This window comes from Triticum aestivum, chromosome 3A, assembly GCF_018294505.1.
Source record: "Triticum aestivum cultivar Chinese Spring chromosome 3A, IWGSC CS RefSeq v2.1, whole genome shotgun sequence".
NCBI lineage: Eukaryota > Viridiplantae > Streptophyta > Magnoliopsida > Poales > Poaceae > Triticum > Triticum aestivum.
This window is the reverse complement of record NC_057800.1, coordinates 56,147,626-56,167,541: the sequence shown is the minus strand read 5'-3', so window position 1 is coordinate 56,167,541 and position 19,916 is coordinate 56,147,626. Positions and strand designations below refer to the sequence as shown.

Here is a 19,916-nt window from a genome sequence, read left to right as displayed (position 1 = left end):
CGCGCCGCCGCACACCGCCCGAGATTCGCCGCCGCCTTGAAATCCGCGCCTTTTTTTATTTTTTTTCGAAAAACCGTTCGGTTTTTCCGTCGGTTTTTTTAGTTTCGGTTTTTTTAAATAGATCGGGTTTTCCGGTTTATTTAAATAGTGAGCGTTCGTCCGTCCGTTCATTTTAGCGAGCATTCGTTGTTTTTTCTTTTTCTCGGATTAAATACGCGATTTTTCTGATCGCGATTCCTCATCCGATTTTCGTTTTACTATAACTTTTCGCTCGTTTATCGGAATCAGTCGATTCAAGCGCCTGGAGTTTTGTCTCGAAACCCTCTATCCGTTTAACCAACTTAAACAAGATTTTGCTACTTTAAAATTTGCCCTAGATCCAGATTAGTAGAACGAAGTTGTTTTCTTTCGTCGTTTGACTTTCGTTGCTTCGTTCGATTTGATTCTTTTTGCCAACCGAAGTTCTTAAGTTGAACCTTCTGGTTAGATCTCTTCTTTGAGTTTTACATGTGCATTAGATGAGTACTTATTGCATGCTTGTTTGTTTGTCTGCGATAGAATACCCGGAGTGCGCCGCTTGTTACTTCGAATCTCTAGCTTTCCCGGATCATCAGCAAGGCAAGTAACATTTGATCATACCTTTCCTACTACCCAGTTTTATTGCATTAGATCAAACCTCACACATTGCATGATTAGGATCTAATTAAATTGTGGGATGGGAAGTAGTTGAGGTAGTACCTATTACCTGTTTATTTTCAAACCTTTGGGAGTTACTTCTATGTTTGCTTATTATGCCATGCTATGCTAGTAGACGTGGATTGGGTGAGTGATATCCATGACAGATGTGAGTTTGTTAATTAATGGTTTATCTAAGGTGGCAACTTAAACACACATCTGGATGGATTGAGGCACCTGGGTATTTCAGGACTTGCCTGTTTTCTTTTGGACCGCCACGCAGGCTCAAAGGGATCATGAGACTATTCATACTAGAAATTTCTGTGTGCAGCCACAAGCTATTATGGGCTCTAGCATAGTTTACTAAGTCGTGCGAACTCTTACAGTGGTAGACTAGCAGATGTAGAGGGTGTAGGTGGTACGGTCTACCCGATCTTAAGATGCTAGCGCTTCTGAAAGACTATGTCTCGGTCATCTGTCTTCTCAAACACCATGTAGTGCAAGAAACCAAACGAAGGCGATCGAGTCTTATGGGGAAAAGTGCGCAAACCTCTGCAGAGTGTAATGAACTAATCATGATTAGCCGTGTCCCCGGTTATGGACATCTTGAGTATCTAGTACCTGGATTATCATGTGAATCTCAACATGTTACTCTAAATTAATTTTGTTGGGTTATGTTTAATGATGATGTTTAATTGGGATTGAGAATGCTGTCAACCATTCTCAATGTTTAACAACTACCATGATAGTTAAATAAATTTATTCCTTTGTAGTAGGGAAAAATTAGCTTTACGCAAAACTGTAACCATAGAGCTTTCCACCAGCCAAATATGCATATAGTATAGTTGTTTCATTCCATTACTCTCTATGTGTTACATTGCCAGCATATTCCATGTGTTGACCCGTTTCGTGCTGCAACGTTAATGTTGCAGACTTTTCAGACGACGATTAAGGAGTTTTTAGGTCGTGGTTCTATACTCAGTGATGCCGTTGGAGTTGATGGACTCACTTATCTTCCAAGCCTTCCGCTCTTATCGTTATTAGATGGCCTTAAACCATATTTATTATAATAAGTTCTCTATTGAGACACTCGATGTAATAAGTGTGTGATTGCTACTCTGCTATAAATCCTCCGAGTACTGTGTGGTGTCAGCATTACTGATCCAAGGATGACACCGGAGCACAGAGATCAGACTGTTTGAGGTCTGGTCGCTACAGGAAGACAAAGGGATCCGTGGGCGTCGATTTAGATTAGGTATTAATTATACTCCAGAGCTCGACTAGGACCGCTTTGATGTAAATGTAATGAAATCCGTCGTGTTTATATGAAAATTCGGCATTTTTATATGAAATTCGTTATGTTTGTATGAATTCCGGCTTTGTTTGCACGAATTTTATCCGGTTGATTCGAGTTGTTGTGAAAATGTATGCGGCTATAGTTGGATGGCTGTCTCCAGCATTCATGTGCGTGAACTGGTGGCCTGTCCGCGGACGTATGCGGGAGAATTTTTGCGGGTTGCCGTTGGAATGCCCTAACACTATGACACATCAGTAGCCTCGAAATTTGAGGGAACTTACTAACTTAATACTCTCTCCGTCCGGAAATACTTGTCATCAAAATGAATAAAAAAGAATGTATCTAGATATATTTTAGTTCTAGATACGCCCTTTTTCTATCCATTTTGATGACAAGTATTTTCGGACAGAGAGAGTAGCTAGATAGAGTAGCCTAACCTGGCACCAATCATAGATCCAACTATGGCAACACATCACACATGTAAAGCTATGTAGCGGTGCACCCAATGTCTATTTTATTGTTTGCTCTATCACACTACACCAATCAAAGTAGCAAGATGGTACGCCAGCACTGCTTTGTCCTGGTCGGCCAACACCATGGGGTACAACGGCGTGTTCACCCGAGCCAGCGCCGACAGCCGATTCATACAACTAACTATGCTATTTAGCGCACGGTTGTACTCGCCGCTGAGGCCCGTGAAGCGGCAGCTGGGTAGCATCTCGTCGGCGACGCGGGTGATGGAGCTGCCCGCTAGCGCGTAGTCCTTCATGCACCCCTCGTAGGCGCGCCTCTCCTCTCCGGAGAGCGATGTGTTATGGTTGAGCTGGTTCCTCGCGGCGATCCGCGTGACTTCAAAGGATTCCACGGCGAACCACGCAGCAAGGCTCACGTACCCGGTTTCCTCCTCCTTGTGCGACACGGACATGTCGACGCCGCCCCAGGCCATGATGCGGACGCAGAGATCTTGTTCGGCCTTCAACAGCCACATCTGGCTACAGGCAAAAGACGCCTCCATGCCCGGCTCCCGGCCGGGGGCACAATCCGGGCTTGCGGCGGCCATGCGAAGGGGTGCCAGGAGGAGGAGGAGAATGATCTTTGACATACTCATAGAAAGTGTGTGCTTCTCTCTCTCTCTCTCTTCGTGGGGAGATATTTCTTTACGAGTGCAAGTATATATACACATCGTCAGCACTATTTGTAGCATTAGTTGATTTGATTTAGTGAATGATCTGGTATTAAAACATTAAGATTCTGTATATTTTGCATTAATTTTTAATATATTCTACATAAATCTCTACTCGTAAAAGGGAGTTGGTAGCTTCCCTTCCGCAGTTTTTTTCCTCCTCACCTACCACCATATATTTCCTCTGGTTTATTTTCGCATCACCACCCACCACCCTCCCTCCCATTAAAAACCAAATCCCATTAAAGATGGAGATCTTGTTTCGTGTTTGCTTTGGTAAGTTTTGATTCAATTCAATCAAGTATATAATAAGTAATCAAGAATTCAGATATCCGCACCATATATGTGAGATCACCTCTCTAAAAGACAGACATAAGATTTTTTTTATATAACCTTTCAAAACGAAATCTGATTTTCCTCAATAACAAATCGCTAAACAAATCGCTAATCCGGTGCCCATATTAAATGACAATCACAATTTGCTAACATAACAAAAAAATAACATATTTTTTTCTTATCTGGTGGATGAGTTCAAGACAGGTGTATGCATCCATGCGCCCTTGCGTAGGAACGCTATACGCGACAGCATAAAGGACGCCGTGTTCGGGCCTGACCCTGGCTCAATGCTTGAGAATGCCAGGGAGTGGAGCACGGCGTCGAGGACGGCTGTGGAGGCAGGCAGGCCATCGGACCACCACGTATAGACGTTCATGGATGCGGTCATATTATATTTTTATCAGTCATACAGTGAGCCAGACATGCTACATTCGCAAATCAAGTGTGTCCATTTTAAATGTCAAGAAATTCCTTAAGATTTTTTTTTCTAGAATACTCGACGGGTCTTGAAGAAATGAATCCACTACAAAAGTTACTTTGCCACAAAGACTTAGTCAAACAATACAAGAGACGCTTCTTTTTTCGGAAAAACTTCCAATCTATCAGAACAGCAACCGCCGCCGATGAAGAGTAACGTAGGTTGGAAGGATTCAACCCGAAGACAAACGAACGTAGACGAACAACGACGAAATCCGAGCAAATCCACCAAAGATAGATCCGCCGAAGACACACCTCCACATGCTCACCAACGATGCTAGATGCACCGCCGGATACAAGAGACGCTTCTAAAATAAAATTTTAGGTTAGGCTTTTAGAATAAGCCCCAAAAGAACCTGCCCTAATTCAAAGACTTGTAATTTAGCAGCTATGAAGAGAAAAGCACCACCAAACACCACAAAGATGAATTCCTTTTTTAAGAATGTTGTTTTGAGTTCTCGAAGTAAAATGGGAGGTGATTAGCAGCTGATTTTTTGTCCAAAAAAACTACCTACCCAACGGTATTGATAAAAAAAACCATCTCCCAGACGAATTGACAAAACAGATCAGCCTAGCCGTGACGGCAGGCGTGGCAGTTGACGCGTGGCGCCTGCCGCCACATGCGAAGGCGGCAGCCTTGCCGCCATGATGTGAGGCGGACGGTGGCCGATTACATGAAAATTACAACCCGGCGAGCCACGACGGAACGGGGGCAGGGCAAGTGGGCCCTGCCGCCATGCATCTAGGCGGCATGCGCTGATGGTGCTGCTGCACGGAAGCCGGGCCACCTGTACCCTGTTTTGGGCCATTGCTGATGCATGTACGTCCTGATGAATGGATCACTTGCTCAGTAGAGAACGAATCCTGATGCATGCATGTATCCACGCAACTTTGCCATCGTTGTCTATTTTGATGAGTAAAGTGACTTGGCTCGCGCACGGCAGTAGTGCATGCCGTCTGACTGCATGGCGGCAGGGCCAGCCTGCCCTGCCCCTGTTTCCGTCACGGCTCGTCGGGTTGTAATTTTCCTGTAATCGGCCACCGGCCGCCTCACATCATGGCGGCAGGGGCTGCCGCCTCCGCATGTGGCGGCAGGCGCCACATGTCGGCTGGCGCGCCTGCCGCCACGTCTAGACTGGTCTGTTTTGGCAATTCATCTCAGAGGTGGTTTTTTTTGTCAATACCGTTAGGCAGGTAGTCCTTTTAGACAAAAAATCATTAGCAGCTAAGATTTATTTTGATCAACTTACTACATGTTTTTATCTTATTAGCAATCACAGAGGTAAATTGAAGCTAGTACAATTTTTGTTTTAAGAAAAAGTTAGTACAGATTGAATGGCGTTTTCATAACGCGAACCCATGCCATCTGCAGCACCTGGAAGCTCATATGGAAGAGCTTGGCTACGCCAGGAGTGAAGTTCTTCCATTGGCTCACCGGTTTGGATCTCTGTTGGATGAAGGCAACCAAGTTGATGCGTTGCCTCCGCGACGCTTGGAAGCACCGAAATGACTGCATGTGCAACTGTAGAATCAAAAATGAGGCCAGGCTATGGGCGTACAGCTGTTCTACTGACGACCTGTGATTTGCATTAGTCTTTGTTCCATGCTTGTAACCTACCCCGTCCCATAATGTACAGCTGTTCTATGGGAACAGAGGGACTACCTCTTAGGAGGAATGTAACCAAAACTCTCTTTTCAATGTGCTTTTTCTCGAAAAAAGAACGAATTTCATGCATCAACTATAAAACATTGTTTGGGAACTAAGCCCTTCAAAACCAAACTAAGATAGTAAGATACACCAAAGTGGTACTCCCTCTGCAAAGAGAGGGTAGTATATAAGCTAAGAACGATACAGCAGGTTGGAGAGCCAAAAACACTCACTGGACTGGGGTAGGCGCTAACAAGAACATTTCTTTCTGTTGGCAAACATCCAACACCACTACTTGCTAGCACAATTCTAATTCTAACAGGGAACGGCCACTTTGGATTCAGCCTTCTCACCGTGTGCCCTCAGGTTTTTCTTCGACTCAACTCGAGTCAAGGGAGGCAAAATAAAGGTTACGGCGCATTGTCTCACACCGGCTGATTTGAACAGCCAATCCTTTCATCTGCTTCTAACATCCATCACAAGTGCCACTCCATAAGATAAGAGCAGGCTGGCACAGCAAGGGCTTCCAGCTCCATCGCACGGGGCACGGCAGTCAAGGCAGCCCCAGCCCATGCATTCTCGGAATTTCATTCATCTCCAGCTCTTCTTACTTGGGTTTTCGGGCCGCGCCATTGGGCATCTCAACACCAGGGAGCCGCAACGCATGTGCAAACATCCTTTTAGCCGCTCCAGTCTGTTCTTTCTTGAGCGTCTCGGCGCTAACAGTAGGTGTAGGACGGCTTCGAGCAGATGGGTTCCGACACGGACCACTACCAGGTGAGCTTGAGTTGTGTTTCCCTGCTTCTTTACTCGTGGGACTAGTTCGTCCATTTACCAGTTCCTTCCCTTTGATTTTCTCCAAGGCAGCTCTCTCTGTTGGATCTTCAACTCTCTTACCAAGTGCGTGTGCGATCATCCGTTGAGCAACAGCAGGAACATGCCTAGATTTTGCTGCTGATGTGTCGTTTCCCTTGGCTTCATGTGAAGAGAAGATTCGCTCACGAGCAGCCCGATAAGCAGCTTCCCTCTCCTTAAGCGATGCTGCTGAAGGTGGCACCAACTGCGGCAATGGCTTCGAAACTGGTGTATCAGTTTTCAGATGCAAGCTTTCAAGAGAAATAGCGTCTTGGACATTTTCTGGCTCATAAATTTTCTGAAGATCTGAAAGAAGATGGTATTAATTAGTAATTACTGCAAGCTAGTATTTCAAACAGGCATGCATGAGGTCTGCCTAGTTATTTAATGAAGGAAAACAAGTTATGTAAAGCTAGTGGCCAGCAGAAGGGCTGAACCAAAAATAGCTAAATCCAGGTTACAAGCTACACTGTGCAAGAGCTGAAAAATAAACTGGGACTGCTAGAAGCTTTGCATTGCTCAGTCCTACCGTCGAATATCTTCACAAATTCAGACGCAGTAAGCATAAACTTGTAAAACAGAGGGTTGCGTGAGATGAGAGATCATATTCATACATGTAGGGAAACTCTTTTTGCTAATGATGTGTTTAGAGTTTCTGAAGGTAACACTACGAATAAATTTGACTATTTGACCATAGCAAAGGACTGGACACTCTTTACTTCCTAAGTAAATCCCGCTTTTCTTCTCAAGAAGTAGCCTCAAACTCTTTGTTCCAAACAAGCATCTGCCTAATCACTACATGATACAGCAAATAAACGCATCAAGAATGATTCATTCACCTGTCTCATTTCTCGCTAGCATGAGAGAGGCTGAAGGACCATCACCGTCGTCATAATTCCACAACACATCGCTGACAAGGACGGGAGGGCTGAAACATATAGCATAACTAAATTCAAAACAGGGCAAGCATAATAACAGCTCTGAATTTAGCCAACCACCGACCTATGTGTGGCGAGTTAAATATATAGCAGGGAAAAAGAGAACATTGGCACTGGTAGTGAGACACCCTGCTTGAAACACACTAGCACATTTTTGGCATGGTGTAGACATGTACGACGTTGCTGAATCGAGCCAGACAAGAAAGGTTTCAATAAGGGAGGTTGACGACATACATGGCTGTCTCAGGGCAGCGCTGGAGAACCAAATGCCGATCCTCACCCTCGCCAACAGATTCGTGAGCAAACCTAGCAGCGACACAGAAGCAGATAAAATTAGCAAACGGAGTGGTCGCCGCAGTGACTTTAGCATGTCAGCACAGTGAAGCGGACGGAGATGAATGCATCAGGGAGGTTTTTTATACCCATATATGTCGGCGAGACGATGCAAAAGGAGGCGATTGTAGGAGCTGGTGGGCTGGAGCTCTATGGTATTCCCAGCTGCCCCGCGACTTGTTTCAGTTGTGGCGCGGTCGTGTCCATCGTCGTCATCGAGGTAGCTGTGCTGTAGGAGGGTGACGAGGATCTCCTCGGTGGAGAGGACGAGGTGCTTGCTGTAGAGGTTGTCCTTGATGAGCGAGGCCAGCTCCTCAATCTGCTCCACCAGAAGCAGAAAAACAGAGGCAGGTAAGGACACTCTATCACACACAGAAGGTTAGAAACAGAATTAGATTCCTTTGCGCAGCTCGTGTAAGCAGGAATTACCATGGCGAATTGGGTGTTGTCCATTACGCCCCCTAAAGTTCAGTCCAATGGGGTCAGCTCAGCTCGGCTCGGCTCCGACGGATCTCGCGCTGCGCTGAAGCAGAAGAAGAAGAAGAAGCACCTACTCGAATCGAATCGAATTATGAACTGAGCGAAGGATGAGACGAACAAAGGAACTGTCCGGTGAATCGAATCGAATCAATCAATCGGCGAAGCAAGCTAGGGTTCCTTCCCTTACCAAGAAGCAAGCTTGGAGTTGCCGCTGGTCCTGGCAGCCTGGGTTCTCGGCTGTGCCCCGTCGTCCCCGCCGCCGACGACGACGAAGAGGGGGGGTGAATTGTGGAGACGAGTCGCCGAGAGTAGGAGGAAGAAGCAGCGGCGGCAGCGGCAGCAGTTGAGAATTTGGGAGGAGTCTTCAGAGACAGGATTGAAACCGGGGAGGAGGGGATAGCCGGGCAGAGGATACCTATCTTCCTACCCGACCGTCAGATGAACAATGTACGGGCGTGATGTGCACCGGATTTATTTAGTTTGTACCGGACTTTTGAAACCCTTGTTTCAGAAAAAAAAAACTTTTGATTAAAAGAATCAGAGAACGTAGAAGTAGGGGATACAGAGTTAAACGTTGATGCATCTTTCTTTGCAGATGATGGCAGTGGTGCGACGGCTGCCATTCTCAGAGATGATAGGGGAAACTTCATCGCCGCGCAATGTAAATTCATCTCGATGGCAGCTGATGCAATTACCACGGAGACGATAGTTATGAGAGATGGACTATCATTTGCCAATTCTTTGGGATTCAACCGAATTGAAGCGGGGTCAGATTCTCTCCAAGTAATCAACTTTTGTACTGGTCATACAGCCGCAACATTATTTGCAGAGTGCGTGGATATAAGCACTATAATTGGGAAGGTCATATTTAAGCATTGTTTTCGTTCTTGTAATCAAGCAGCTCATGTACTAGCTAACTAAAGTTATTGTAATAAGTCTACTTTAAATTGGTTAGACGAGCCACCTGACTTTGCGGTTGGTAAGCTCGTTGACGATGTAAATGTCTTTTAATTTAATAACCATGACGACCTTCCCTCAAAAAAAGAAAAAAAAGATAAGAGTAAACCTTGTAAACTGTTGTTAAAAATAGAGTAAATTCTGGTTTTTACCCTCTATTCTGACATTTTTAACACTAATTACCCTATTTAGCGAGATTTTGTCCGTTTTACCCCATTTAGCAAAAGTTCTGCCAGAATTTACCCTGTTTAGCGAGATTTTGTGTTCTGACCGACAAGTTTCAATTGTCTGGTCCAGCTGGCATGCCACATCAATGGTTTTTTATTGCCTATTTTTCTCCCTGCCGAACCAGTCCTCGTAGCTTCTACCGACCAGGACAGCCTGATGGTGATCACTCGCATCGCGTCCAACGCACAACGTGCGAGTCGGCCGAGCGGCGAGCGCCATGCTCGCCTCTACTCGGTTCTCGCTTGCGTTGCTCGCCCCCAATCGTTGCTCAGGATTGTCAAGCAGTGGCGACGATGACGGCGACAGTGGCGGGTGCTGAGGTCCTGGCCATGCGCTTTCATACCTCCTCGGGCCGGGCTGTATGGCCACAACATCATGGCAAGAAATGACCTCGTGGAATCCGATGGTCCCGTCAAGTTCGCTGACGTCGGCGTAGTCCTCTGAATTTGATATACTTAAAAAACTAATCATGTATGTGACCGCATCAGGTTGTGCTTAGTTCTTCTTCCTACTTTGGCGACATAGCAGGGACCCTATTAGTCTGTGCTCAGTTGATGGCGGTTCTATGGCGACGTCTGGTCCAACAAATCAGCGAGGTTGGTGAACAAACAAGCCCTCTCAGTCATACCCCATTCCACATGATTTTGACCATCTTTATTACAGCAATTTGTGTATTCTAAAATTTTCCTGACTCATGCATTTGCTGGTTAGGCGTTTAATTCGGACAAAATTAAGATGCTTATTAGAAGATCATGTCTATATATATCACCCTTCTGTAATTGAGGTACATTGATTTAAAGTGTTTTTCAACATTTTGAATATTGGAATTCTTTTACTTCTTCAGTTTGATAAACCTTTATCAGAATATATTTTAGAGTAACCTAGATCTCCTTCAGTGGTTGTAAGGCGCATAGATGGAGGATGATTTTTGTGGTTTGTGACAGCTCCTGGAAGTGATGGAGGACAAGATGATGTTAGCATCCTAGATGGAGAGCTTTGCAAGGTGTAGGAGCTAAGAAAGGTGAAGACTGACAAGGTGTATGTGCCACTGCTACTGTTTGGTGTATTCTGAAGCTTCTGCAGTTGTGAACTAGTGAAGCTATCTATACATGTGATGTTATTCAGATGTACTATAAGGTCCTGGTGCTATCTATAAATGGGAAGCATCATTCAACCTGTTTTCAATATGTGAACCCGGAGCAATCTGTAGTCTATATTAATAAATTTTGATAGTAGTATATTTCCATGATCTGTTGCAAATAATAGGAGAATGATCTGATTTATAAATAATAGGAGAATACCATCAACTCCAAAAATATCAAACATGGTAACACAATTGGACCAGCGTGTCAGAATGCTTATAAAATATTAAACTGGGTAAACTGTGGCAACACTTTTGCTAAATTGGGTAAAAGGGATGAAATCTCGCTAAACGGGGTAATTATTGTCAAAAATGTAAAAATAGGGGGTAAAAACCGGAATTTACTCTTAAAAATAAGGATCATTTGCGTTATGTGTGGAAAAACCATAAAAATGGATTTCCACGCTATTCACGTTGCGCTATACCTTTTTTTCTATTTTCGACGTCTCATAAATGGCACATTGTTTTACAAAAAAAATCTGATTCTAAAATATTTCTGTTCATAAACATAAGACTTTTTAGAGGCTTGACACAAGTCTTTAAACGTCCTACAAAGGCATATTTAGTGTTGAAATATATCGATAATAATTTCCTTAACGGCTTAAGGTCTTTTGTGTGAACCAGTCGGTGTATGCAACCGATATTTTAGTATGCTCATCTCATAATTTTTGAAATTTTGACTTCTTTCAAAATGTACATAAAATAGAGTTGAATGTAAAGGATCTAGATGCAATTGGATTTCAACGAAACATATCTGATCCTATGTCATGTTAATCAAATCTAAATGGGATAACAGATGTTGTCATGGCATAAGACGGGGCCGATCAAATTATGTGGAAGTAATACATTGGCGGGGAAGCTGAGCACATGTGCAAAAATATCCTTCTTATCACGTACAATATGGTATAAGGTTGGAGACTATTCCGGGAGAGTGATATGTCCTAACTACTTATCCTCTCAAAAGAGTATCTTTCAAGCCGTCTTTTTTCATGAAAGATCCAAACAAAACAAATGTTTTTCTTTATCATCATCAAACCATCCCATGAATCCACGGTCTTCTAATATGTCTGGAATATCGTTTTTCGGCCCAGATACTTCTTGTGCAACAAAGTTTAACTGGTCATTTGATGATCAAACCACACCCAGTTTGTGTTGAAATATGAGATGGGCCTAGAGCCCATATAACAATTTCAGATTTGATCTCTAAGGGCCCATGTAGGTGGCATGACAAGGTGGTGGGAAGTTTAGTCCCACGCCGAAAGTGGAAGGAGAGTTGGAGTGGTTTATAAGGGATCCTCTCCCTTATGCTATTGGAGCTTGAGAAGAGATGAGGCCCTCGCGCACTCCTCCTCCTCCGCTCGACGCGCCACGCCGTGCCGCGGGTTGCGGGATTGAGCCGAGCCGAGCTCACTCCTATGCGCTTCTTTTTGCCGGTCAGGAACGGAGAGTCTTTGACAGGTAGGGCCACGATCTGAGACGTCGGATCGTGGGGCTACCGACTTGGACGTGGGTTCAGCCCACGTCTCTCCACGTGCGGCCGCACATATATATGTGGGACGCTGCCAACCCTAGCCGCCATGAAACAGAACGCATCTCCGCCTCCACGCCCACGTCGTTCCTCTGCTGTTGCTGCCGCCGGTGACTCCGTCCCGTACACCGCGTACACGGTTGACGGGAGAACAGGCCTCCGAAACCCCGCTTCTCCGGACCCTGTACGGGAGAGGGGCGATTAGATTTTTGAGTAGCGATTACGCGACTGCTCGCTTCTGTTCATCTACGTCCGCATCACCTTCGTCGTCACCATGTCGACCGACGCCGACCGTGCTGCCGCTGAGAAGGCCGAGGCCGACAAGAAGGCCGCCGAGGATGCCGCGGCTGCTGCCACCGCCACCACCGCCGTGTGGCCGATTGGAGGGTATACATCGTTTATCCTTCTCGTGTTTCTTTCTGTTGTAGCAGTACTAGCGATATGCGTAGATGTTTCTACTATATGCCTAGTACATGCTCTGTTAGATCGTAATCAGTGTGTTATCAATACTGTCCATGTCATGCTCATGATTTATTCATGGATTAATTTAATCGAAAAAACTGCCTATTTTCTTATCAATCCAAAAACCTAATCGTAGGAGTTTTTCAAATTCTGGTTTTGCTGCTGCACTGAAACCGTCCTCGTTTACGGGGACGTACTTTAAGAGTTGGCAGACTAAAACCACCTTATGGCTCACGGCCATGAACGCGTTCTGGGTCGCCGGTGTGACTCCCACAGGAACGATCGCTCCTGAACAGGAGAAGGCGTTCAAGGAGGCCACTGTCGTGTTCCTCGGGGCAGTTCTGAGCGTGATTGGAGATAAGCTGGTTGACGCATATTTGCATGTGCGGTCTGCCAAGGACTTATGGGAGGCGCTCGAATCTAAGTTCGGGGCTGCCGATGCAGGGAGCGAGATGTATATTATAGAGCAGTTCCACGATTACAAGATGGTTGAAAACCGTCCTGTATTGGAGCAGGCTCATGAGATAATATGCATTGTTAAGGAGCTTGAGCTTCTTAAGTGCGAGTTACCGGACAAGTTTATCGCGGGCTGCATAATCGCTAAGCTTCCCAATTCCTGGAGAAACTTTGCCACCACTCTGAAACATTAGAGGCGTGAATTCTCTGTGGAGGATGTCATAGGCCATCTGAGTGTTGAGCAGAATTCAAGGGCAAAGGACTCGCACGGAAAAGGGGTAGAAGGAACTTCTGTGGCCAATATGGTGCATCAGAAGAACTCCAATTCCCACAAGTCCAAGGGAAAGAACGGTGTCCAACAGAGTGCCGACTTTAAGAAGAAGGGTAAGAAGACCTTCAAGAGGAATAAGAAGGATGAGGGCTGCTTTACTTGTGGTTCGCTTGAACATTGGGCCAAGAAGTGCCCAAACAAGTATAAGAAGCAAAGACGGGACTCCAAGTCTGTCAATATGATTGTGAGCAACAATGAGAGTGGTGCATCTGGGTACGGTAATTTATTTACTGTATTTTCAGTTTGGCCGTCCACCGATTGGTGGGTCGACACAGGTGCAGGTGTTCATGTGTGTGCTAACATTTTATTGTTTTCTTCTTACCAGGCCACAGGTCACGGGTCCGTACTGATGGGGAATGGCGCGAGTGCTTCTGTTCTTGGTGTTGGCACGGTCGATCTGAAGTTTACTTCAGGAAGGATCGTGCAGCTGAAGAACGTGCAGCATGTCCCCGCCATCAAGAAGAACCTCGTTAGTGGCTCCCTTCTATGTAGAGAAGGGTTTAAGTTGGTATTCGAGTCTAATAAATTAGTTGTTACGAAATATGAACTACTTGTTGGAAAGGGTTATGAATGCGGAGGCATGTTCCGCCTTTCTCTTGCAGATCTATGTAATAAAGTCGTGAACAATATTCATTTGAGTGTTAATGAATCTGAAGTCTGGCATTCACGTCTTTGTCACATTAGTTTCTGTGTTATGACGCGGCTAGCAAAATCGAATTTAATCCCGAGTTTCACTTTAGCCAAAGGTTCTAAGTGCCATTCGTGTGTGCAATCTAAGCAACCTCGCAAGCCTCACAAGGCAGCAGAGGAGAGACACTTGGCGCCACTGGAACTCATACATTCTGATCTTTGTGAGATGAATGGTGTGTTGACTAAAGGTGGAAAGAAATATTTCATGACTTTGATAGATGATTCCACTAGATATTGCTATGTGTATCTGTTAAATACTAAAGATGAGGCTCTACACTACTTCAAAATCTATAAGGCAGAAGTTGAGAATCAACTTGAAAAGAAAATTAAACGAGTCCGGTCAGATCGTGGTGGAGAGTACTTCTCGAAAGAGTTTGATGTCTTTTGTGCGGAACACGTCATTATTCACGAGAAGACGCCTCCCTACTCACCCCAGTCAAACGGGTTTGCCGAGCGGAAAAATCGTACTCTAACTGATTTGGTTAACGCCATGTTAGATACGTCGGGGTTTATCCAAGGCATGGTGGGGGGGGGGGGGCTATAATGACATCCTGTCATGTCCTGAATAAAGTTCCGACAAAGGATAACGAGATCACTCCTTACGAGAAGTGGACCAAGAGAAGGACAAAACTCTCGTACTTACGTACCTGGGGATGCTTGGCGAAAGTTAATGTGCCGATCCCCAAAAAGCGTAAGCTTGGACCAAAGACTGTGGACTGTGTTAATTTGAGCTACGCTATGAATAGTGTTGGCTATAGATTTCTAGTAGTGAAATCTGAGGTACCTGACATGAAGGTCGGTACAATTATGGAGTCTAAAGATGCTACATTCTTTGAGGACATTTTCCCCATGAGAGATGTACAAAGCACTTCTAGACAGGAATCTGAGGAGACTCCTGAACCTGCCATTCCGATGGAATATTATAACCAAACACATGATGAAAATCCTGAGGAGGATAATGAGGAATCCCTTGGTAGGGGCAAGAGAAAAAGGACTGTAAAGACCTTTGGTGATGATTTCTTCATATACCTCGTGAAGGATAATCCCACTTCTATTTCAGAAGCGTATGCATCTCCAGAAGCTGACTACTGGAAGGATGCGGTCCGTAGCGAGATGGATTCCATCATGGCTAACGGGACTTGGGAGCTTACTGAACGTCCTTATGGTTGCAAACCATTGGGATGCAAGTGGGCGTTCAAGAAGAAGCTTAGGCCCGATGGTACGATAGAAAAGTACAAGGCTAGGCTTGTGGCCAAGGGCTATGCCCAGAAAGAAGAAAAAGATTTCTTCGACACCTATTCACCTGTGGCCAGACTGACCACCATTCGAGTATTACTCTCGTTGGCGGCCTCACATGGTCTTCTCATTCATTAGATGGATGTTAAGACAGCTTTCCTGAACGGAGAGCTAAAGGAGGAAATCTATATGCAACTGCCTGATGGCTTTGTGATGGATGGTCAGGAAGGAAAGGTGTGTAAGTTGGTGAAATCTTTGTATGGCCTGAGACAAGCGCCTAAGCAATGGCATGACTAGTTTAATGAAACGTTGACATCTGTTGGCTTTGTTGTTAATGAGGCTGACAAATGTGTATCCTATCGCTATGGTGGGGGCGAATGAGTTATATTGTGTTTGTATGTTGATGACATACTGATATTTGGGACTAATCTCAAGCTGATTGAGGAAGTTAAGTCTTTCCTATCTCAGAACTTTGAGATGAAGGACCTTGGAGTGGCTGATGTTATCTTGAACATCAAGCTATTGAGAGATGATGAAGGTGGGATTACACTTCTGCAATCCCATTATGTTGAGAAGGTGTTGAGTCGTTTTGGATATTCAAACTGCAAACCATCTCAAATACCATATGATCCTAGTGTGCTGATTCGAAAGTCTAAAGGCACAGCTATAGATCAATTGAGATACTCTCAGATTGTTGGTTCACTCCAGTATCTAGCGAGCGCAACGAGGCCTGACATCGCATTTTCTATTAGCAAACTGAGCCGGTTTGTTTCCAAACCGGGTGATGTACATTGGCGTGCTCTTGAGAGAGTTATGCGCTATCTGAAAGGTACTATGAACTATGGACTTCACTATACCGGATACCCGTCGGTACTTGAAGGTTATAGTGATGCGAATTGAATCTCTGATGCTGATGAGATGAAGGCCACAACTGGGTATATGTTTACTCTTGGAGGTGATGCTGTTTCCTGGAAGTCTTGCAAGCAAACGATCTAGACAAGATCGACAATGGAAGCAGAATTAACAGCATTAGACACATCGGGTGGCGAAGTAGAATGGCTTCGAGATCTGTTGATGGACTTGCCAGTGGTTGAGAAGCCGGTTCTGGCCGTCCTTATGAACTGTGACAACCAAACAGTTATTGTCAAGGTGAAGAGTTTAAAGGACAACATGAAGTCCAACAAACACATAAGAATGAGATTGAAAGCTGTCAGAAAATTGAGGAACTCCGAAGTGATAGCATTGGATATATTCAAACGGCTAAGAATCTGACAGATCCCTTTACTAAAGGGCTATCACGTGTTGTGATAGATAGCGCATCAAGGGAGATGGGTATGAGACCCACATGAGTTGCCTTGGTAGTAACCCAACCTATGTGATCGGAGATCCCGTGAAGTAGGACCTGGGAAAACAAGCCAGTGGTGAACTGAGTAGAGTAACTTTAATTACCCACTCCGTTGGAGATGCAATACTCTTGGAAACTGTATGGAAGGATGACTACTGTCTTAATGTGTTCCAAGGCTTATATGCATAAGCAAGATGCTATCCTACAGAGCGATCTTTGGAGGAACACACCTATATGAGCCCGACTACTAGTCACAGTCTATGAGATTGGGGTGATCTCTAGCAAGCTCATGAACAGGCCAGGAGTGTGACTAATATGCTCCACCCGAGGGGTCAGCCTTCGGCAGCCTCGTATCAATGGGACTTGTGGTGAAACTTCTTGACGCCAAATTGACAATTCAAGGCATAGTCCATTGTTCAGTTGTGAAGGAGTGCAACTACTTGGTCTAGGTGGAGCTCAACCTTAATCGGTCTTCACTAAGATGCTGGTATATATCAAAATAGCGTTTGGAACAAAGGACAAAGTGGGCCCCTGAGATCTGGTGGGGGATTGTTGAAATATGAGATGGGCCTAGAGCCCATATGACAATTTCAGATTTGATCTCTAAGGGCCCATGTAGGTGGCATGACAAGGTGGTGGGAAGTTTATTCCCACCACGGAAGTGGAAGGAGAGTTGGAGTGGTTTATAAGGGATCTTCTCCCTCATGCTATTGGAGCTTGAGAAGAGATGAGGCCCTCGCGCACTCCTCCTCCTCCGCTCGCCTCGCCACGCCACGCCACGCCACGCCTCGCCGCGCCGCGGGTTGCGGGATTGAGCCGAGCCAAGCTCACTCCTATGCGCTTCTTTTGCCGGTCAGAAACGGAGAGTCTTTGACAGGTAGGGCCACGATCTGAGACGTCGGATCGTGGGCTACCGACTTGGACGTGGGTTCAGCCCACGTTTCTCCACGCGCGGCCGCACATATATATGTGGGACGCTGCCAACCCTAGCCGCCACGAAACAGAACGCATCTCCGCCTCCACGCCCACGTCGTTCCTCTGCTACTGCTGCCGCCGACGACTCCGTCCCGTTCACTGCGTACACGGTTGACGGGAGAACAGGCCTCCGAAACCTCGCTTCTCCGGATCCTGTACGGGAGAGGGGCGATTAGGTTTTTGGGTAGCGATTACGCGACTGCTCGCTTCTGTTCATCTACGTCCGCATCACCTTCATCGTCACCATGTCGACCGACGTCGACCGTGCTGCCGCTGAGAAGGCCGAGGCCGACAAGAAGGCCGCCGAGGATGCCGCGGCTGCTGCCACCGCCACCACCGCCGTGTGGCCGATTGGAGGGTATACATCGTTTATCCTTCTCGTGTTTCTTTCTGTTGTAGCAGTACTAGCAATATGCGTAGATGTTTCTACTATATGCCTAGTACATGCTCTGTTAGATCGTAATCACTATGTTATCAATGCTGTCCATGTCATATTTATGATTTATTCATGAATTAATTTAATCGAAAAATTGCCTATTTTCTTATCAGTTTGGTTAGCCCATTTTTCTTCTTCTTCTTGACCTCCTTTCCAAAAGATGGAAGCTACTGAGAAACTTGTGTATAAAACTATAAATAAAACACATAGGAATCAGAAGTAATGTTTAGAAGGAAAAACACAAATGAAACACATAGTAGAAAATAGAAGTTGGCATTGTGAAGGAGATCAAAGCAACGACAACACAACTATCTGAGTGATACTTCATCTTCAAATGGCAGGAGACAAACTATGAGGCACATAGCCTTGTTAAGCACACTTTAGAACCGTGATCGTTCGTGTGTCTATAGTTAATCCTTCTGATCTACTCTTCTCTTCATCGGTGACGTTTGCTGTTCAGGTGCATTAGTCCCGTGGGGCCTTAGCACGACTTCTTGAGTGTCTACTGCAACAAGTTCTGCCCGACTCTAGTGAGGGAGGAGCGATGACGTCAGTGCATTTTCAGCTCGCTCCAGTGTTTGTGGTCATTGCTAGATGGTCTATGGACCTGAATTAATATTATTACTAGCACATATGCCCGTGCATTGCAACGGATAAAATTGATGTTTTGCACAAGCATAATGTCCCACAACATCGGATTCATTATGAAGAACATGTTGCAACGCAACATCGCCCTTCTACAAAATGAACATAAAAAAATATGTTGCAATTTAGTCGTGTTTATATTTTCTTTGCGGGGCATAATCTCCCACTGATTCCATTTAAGTACAATCATTTTTAATGGCATTTAAGCATAACCCTTTCATTAATTACCATGAAGTCCTCACCCGCTTTAGTCCTCTCCCTAAACATGAGCCTTGGACCTCACCCTTCCCCATCTACAGGAACGAAGGGCGATTTGTGCGAACCCCAGGCTCTCCACCTCGCCGTTGCCGAATCGGCGGCTCCCTCGCCCTCCGCCAGCCGCTCCGGCGGCGGGAGGACGGGGGAGGCCCTATTTGCAACGTGTACATAGTGTAGGCGTGCCTAGGGAGCCAGCCGGTGGCGTCGTGGAGGCGGCGGCACGACTTGATCAGCTTTTTGCAGGTGTTGGTCTCCCCTTTGACGGCGAAGTTCCGGTGGAGCTCCGGTGTGGACCAGCTCCTTTCTTTGTGCTCGCTGCTCGGTGAAGCGGCCGTGCACGGTTCCCCCGTGCTGGAGATCGAGGGATGACAATTCCAACGGTTGAAGATCTGGAGAAGGAAGGCGATGTTGAGCGGTGCGACGACGACGACAGCCATGGGTGTAGGTCCTTAGGGACCGTTGATCAGAGACTTCCCATTTTGCCTGGGGGCTGCTTTGATCCAAGGCGTCAGCGAGCAGCCGCAAACGGCGCGTCATCGGCTCGTCCACGGTGCCGGCGTAGTCGGGTTGCAGAGGGGCTTGGTTGCAATTTCCTTTTTTGTGTGGACCTTTCTGTAATTTGGCTGTTTTAATATCAACTCCTTTTCTCGCAAAAAAAATTAAACATGATGACTGCCGCTCGTATATTTAAAATGAGTTGGGATTAGTTACATCTAAGAGATAGACAAGAGGCCTTGTATTCAATTCCCATAATGTTGATTTATTTTAACCTAATTATTTTTCACGGTCTTTCTATGAAAGACCATAAAAGGCCCATCTAATTATTTTGTGGTCATCTACGCGCTATTTATGGCTCCTTTAACCCCGGGACTTAAATTATATTCTCATGTATTTGGACATTGATCAATAAAGTGAATGTGTTTAGATTTAGACTAAAAAAATGGGTGATTAAATTGCTTAAAAGGTTTTTCACAGGAAAAAATCTCAAAAGATAACGCTCTCCAAT

General features: G+C 45.5%; 2 protein-coding genes and 1 long non-coding RNA gene across 4 annotated transcripts; 1 reads left to right on the top strand and 2 right to left on the bottom strand.

The window, feature by feature from the left end:
* Positions 1-2,467: 2,467 nt before the first annotated feature.
* LOC123057862 (uncharacterized) lies at positions 2,468-3,096 on the bottom strand. The gene has a single exon (XM_044480738.1). It carries the CDS (start codon positions 3,078-3,080, stop codon positions 2,502-2,504), a length of 579 nt encoding a protein of 192 aa, XP_044336673.1. The 5' UTR covers positions 3,081-3,096; the 3' UTR covers positions 2,468-2,501.
* A 2,576-nt stretch (positions 3,097-5,672) lies between these two features.
* Positions 5,673-8,638, bottom strand: LOC123060236 (uncharacterized). Its single transcript, XM_044482840.1, has 6 exons — positions 8,410-8,638; positions 8,172-8,292; positions 7,832-8,061; positions 7,644-7,715; positions 7,311-7,399; positions 5,673-6,777 (listed from the first exon to the last, which is right to left on the bottom strand). The coding sequence occupies exons 2-6, from the start codon at positions 8,193-8,195 to the stop codon at positions 6,224-6,226; spliced, it is 969 nt and encodes a 322-aa protein (XP_044338775.1). The 5' UTR covers positions 8,196-8,292; positions 8,410-8,638; the 3' UTR covers positions 5,673-6,223.
* A 1,078-nt stretch (positions 8,639-9,716) lies between these two features.
* Positions 9,717-10,522, top strand: LOC123057861 (uncharacterized). Of its 2 annotated transcripts, XR_006426982.1 has the most exons (4): positions 9,717-9,833; positions 9,936-10,003; positions 10,119-10,191; positions 10,352-10,522. It is a non-coding gene; the product is annotated as an uncharacterized lncRNA (long non-coding RNA). The 2 variants fall into 2 exon arrangements; XR_006426981.1 differs by having other exon boundaries at positions 9,725-10,003.
* Positions 10,523-19,916: the final 9,394 nt, after the last annotated feature.